This window comes from Cebus imitator, unplaced genomic scaffold (genome assembly GCF_001604975.1).
Source record: "Cebus imitator isolate Cc_AM_T3 unplaced genomic scaffold, Cebus_imitator-1.0 Scaffold140, whole genome shotgun sequence".
Lineage (NCBI taxonomy): Eukaryota > Metazoa > Chordata > Mammalia > Primates > Cebidae > Cebus > Cebus imitator.
In genome coordinates, this window is record NW_016107455.1 from 3,112,387 (window position 1) to 3,116,841 (window position 4,455).

General features: G+C 41.6%; 1 protein-coding gene across 1 annotated transcript in view; it reads right to left on the reverse strand.

Annotated features, from left to right (window-relative positions):
* CRLF3 (cytokine receptor like factor 3) overlaps positions 1–4,455 on the reverse strand; it is a 52,764-nt gene that overhangs the window by 10,507 nt on the left and 37,802 nt on the right. Inside the window, exons 4-5 of the mRNA XM_017542016.1 lie at positions 4,216–4,393; positions 475–697 (exon numbers count right to left, since the gene is read on the reverse strand). Coding sequence (XP_017397505.1) covers positions 475–697; positions 4,216–4,393 — 401 coding nt within the window. The remainder of the gene's footprint in view (positions 1–474; positions 698–4,215; positions 4,394–4,455) is intronic.

Below are 4,455 nucleotides of genomic sequence, written 5' to 3' on the forward strand. Positions count from 1 at the left end.
AGAGACGGGGTTTCACCATGTTGACCAGGATGGTCTCGATCTCTTGACCTCGTGATCCACCCGCCTCGGCCTCCCAAAGTGCTGGGATTACAGGCTTGAGCCACCGCGCCCGGCCAATATTTTCAATCTTTGGTTTTTAGTGAGGTTAAAAATCTCATCCAGCATTTCTTTTTTTTTGGACTCTGGAGTAAGAACTGATGAAAACAAAAATCACATGAAGTAATCTGTGTAAAAGACATGGTGCATGTTGTTCTTATCAATTCAGGATCTATGCTTAGAATAGCTAGTTGTCAGGAGGTGGAAGTTGCAGTGAGCCAAGGTCATGCCACTGCACTCCAGCCTGACGAAAGAGCGAGACTCCATCTCAAAAAAAAAAAAAAAAAATAGCTGGTTGTCAGTGTCCTGACCTTAGCACAGATTTCAAGTATTCTAACATACAGTTAGGCTTCAGGAGAGAAAAGATTAGCAGCATACCATGAGGCACCAATGTGGAATGACCTATCTGGGGGACACTCCAAGGACTCCACTCCTGTCGGCCATCTCCTCGGGCGCAGACTCTGAACTGATAATCAACATTGGGGTCTATGTGCAATACTATGAATTCAGTTTCAGAACCTACATATACATCCTCAAAATGATTTGAAGTAGATTTACGAAACTGGAGCCTATAATCTTGGGCTGTAAAGTCGTCATCCACCTAGGGAGAAAAACTTTATGTTAGGTAAAAAACAGAAAATGACTTCTCTCAGCATCACTGCTTAAAAACTTTGAATGGAGCTATTTTGGACCAGGCAGACAGGCCCACATGCTGAATATGGAGTATTCTTGAGAAGGCCACAGGAAATATGCCATCACATCATTATCTCCTTCTCTTTTTTTGAGACAGTCTCACTTTGTTACCCAGTCTGGACTGCAGTGGTGCGATCTCAGCTCACTGCAGCCTTGACCTCCCGGGTTCAAGCCATCCTCCTCTCTCAACCCAAGTAGCTGGGACTACAGGCGCACATCCCCATGTCCAGTTAATTTTTTGTAGAGACGGGGTTTCAACATATTTCAGGTCTTGAACTCCTGAGCTCAAGCAATCTTCCCATCTCAGCCTCTCAAAGTGTGAGCCACTGCACCTAGATTCCCTTCTTTTCTTTATTGGATCATGTGTTCTATATTTCTCCGTCTGATATAAAAATGTCTGCTTCCTTTGAAGAAATGGCATGTTTTCTAATCAATGCCAAAGATAAAACATTCAAGATTCAATGATAAGTTTCCCACAACTATACATCATTCATAATAACCAAGAGTTAATTAACATATAGTATACAGGACCCCCACTAATATTTAGGGCTCCTGCATATATTCTGTATGTTAATTTAATTAGCCACCCAATAGAAAAATGGGTAAAAGACATAAATAAGCATTCTACAGGATAAGAAATATAAATAGCCAAAAATATACATTATAAATATTCACCCTGCCGGGCGCGGTGGGTCACGCCTGTAATCCCAGCACTGTGGGAGGCCAAGGCGGGTGGATCACGAGGTCAAGAGATCGAGACCATCCTGGTCAACATGGTGAAACCCCGTCTCTACTAAAAATACAAAAAATTAGCTGGGCATGGTGGCGCGTGCCTGTAATCCCAGCTACTCAGGAGGCTGAGGCAGGAGAATTGCCTGAACCCAGGAGGCGGAGGTTGCGGTGAGCCGAGATCGCGCCATTGCGCTCCAGCCTGGGTAACAAGAGCGAAACTCCGTCTCAAAAAAAAAAAAAAAAAAAAATTAAAAAAAAAAAAAAAAAAAAAAAAAAAAAAAAAAATAAAAAATTAAAAAAAAAAATAAATAAATAAATATTCACCCTAATTTGTAATATGGAAAATGCAACTTAAAAACCACAACAAGGCAAGAAGTGGTGGCTCATGTCTATAATCCTAACACTTTGAGAGGCAAAATCAGGTGGAACACTTAAGCCCAGGAGTTCGAGGCCAGCCTGGGCAACATGGCAAAACCTCATCTCTAGAAAAAATAACAAAAATGAGCTGTGCGTGCAAGCACATGCCTGTAGTCTCAGTTACTTGGGGCTGAAGCAGGAGGATCACTTGAGCCCAGGAGGTCAAGGCTGGAGTGAACGTGATTGTGCCACTATACTCCAGCCTGGGTGACAGAATGAGACCCTGTCTCAAAAACAAATAAATAAAACCACAACAAGTCACATTTAGGCAAAAATATAAAGTCTCACAATGCCAATTATTGGTCAAGATACAGAGTAACAGAAACTCACATACTGCCTGGAAGGCTAAAATGATACAATCATCTTGCAGAAAGTCTGTTATTACCTATTAGCATATGGATCCAATACTCTAAGAAGACCTCATAATTTTACAGCTAGGTAAATATTAATATTTTACAAGTTTCACATATGTTCACAAGGAAACACAAGTAAAAATACTTATAGAAAAAAAACTGGAAGTAACTAGGCCCGCTGATAGGAGTTCGAGGCCAACATGGCAAAACCCTGTCTTGACTAAAAATACAAAAAAAATTAGCTGAATTAGCTACTGAACCTGGTGGGGAGTGGGGCATGGTGCAGAGGTTGCAGTGAGCCAAGGTAGCACCACTGCACTCCAGCCTGGGCAACTGATCATGAGCAAGACCTCATCTCAAAAAAAAAAAAAAGAAAAAGCGAGGCACAGTGGCTCACACCTGTAGTCCCAGCACTTTGGGAGGCCGAGGTTGGTGGATCACTTGAGGTCAGGAGTTCGAGATCAGCCTACCCAACGTGGTGAAACCCTGTCTCTACTAAAAATACAAAAATTAGCTGAACGTGGTGGCGACAGGCGCTTGTAATCCCAGGTACTGGGAAGGTTGAGGCAGGAGAATCACTTGAACCTGGAAGGTGGAGATTGCAGTGAGCTGAGATCAAGACACTGCACTCCAGCCTGGACTCTGTCTCAAGAGAAAAAAAAAAGAAAATCTTGTGTAGCTAAAAAGATAAAACAAGAAAAAGAAAGATAGTTTTTATCAGCATCATAAGACAGGGCGGAAACAAATACATAAAACTGTTTTCAGATTCAAGCACTCATCTCTGAATGATGTATTTGTCAACAGCCAAATACTATGACTAATTTGGACATGGTTTCTATTAAAATACAGTAACGCATATTCATAATATAATTTAACACAAAAAACTCTCAGCAATACTAAGTGTGTAATGAAACTATACTTTGGCAATCTTATTTCAAAGGTATTAGTTCAGTGTTGAACAGAAAAAATATTTTTTTGAGATGGATTCCATCTCACTCTGTTGCCCAGGCTGGAGTGTGGTGGCACGATCTTGGTCTACTGTAACCACTGCCTCCTGGGCTGAAGCCATCCTCCCACCTCAGTCTCTTAAGTAGCTGGGACTCACAAATGCACATCACTATTCTAGCTAATTACTTTTTTTGTATTTTTGGTAGAGATGGAGTTTCACCATGTTGCCCAGGTTGGTTGAACTCCTGAGCTCAAGCAACCCACCTGCCTCAACCTCCCAAAGTGCTGGGATTAAAGGCGTGAGCGTGGTCCCGAAAATATTAAGACATTCAATATTCACTATCATCTTTTGGCTTTTCTAATAAGTAGAAATGGAAGAAATCCTCAAGTCACTGAGGTAAGCCTAGAAAATATGTGATGAGAAACAATGTTGTAATACAGAGACTTTAAAAAGTTCTTTCAAAACCATTTATCTAAAACTGGAAGAGCAGCTGGGCACAGTGGCTCATGCCTGTAATACTAGCACTTTGTGAGGCCAAGGCAGGTGGATCACCTGAGGTCGGGAGTTCAACACCAGCCTAGCCAACTGGTGAAACCTCGTCTCTACAAAAAATAGAAAAATTACCCGGGCGTGGTGGCAGGTGCCTATAATCCCAACTACTCAGGAGGCTCAATCAGGAGAATAGCTTGAACCCAGGGGAAGTGGGGAAGAGGGGGCGCAGAGGTTGCAGTAAGCTGAAATCATGCCACTTCACTCCAGCCTGAGCAAAAGAGTGAAACTCCATCTCAAAAACAAAAAGAAAGAAAATGAAACTTGAAGAGCTACCTCAGTATTCTCTGTGACTTCCTTTTAGTCAAAGATTGTTGTTTGGGAAGAAAAAAATATATTCAAAAGTAGTTAATGAACACATCTGACTGGCCCCTAAATCTCAAACCCATAATGTGGAAGCCATTTCTAGAATTCTGAATTACATACCTTACACCATCGTACAATGATGCCTCCAGGTTTCTCTATTAGTTCTTCTATCTGTACTGGTGGGCGAGATGCTACTGTTCCATGCTTAAAAATGTGGTCTTTCACTATGTTAAGAATTGAGTCATCCAACTGAGCAGATAAACAAGGCACATCAACCAGTAAAGGTACTTCTGGCAAGCTGAGGAAACAAAGCTCATGTGTTATGAGACCTCTAACTGATGGCTAAAAAATACAAGAAAT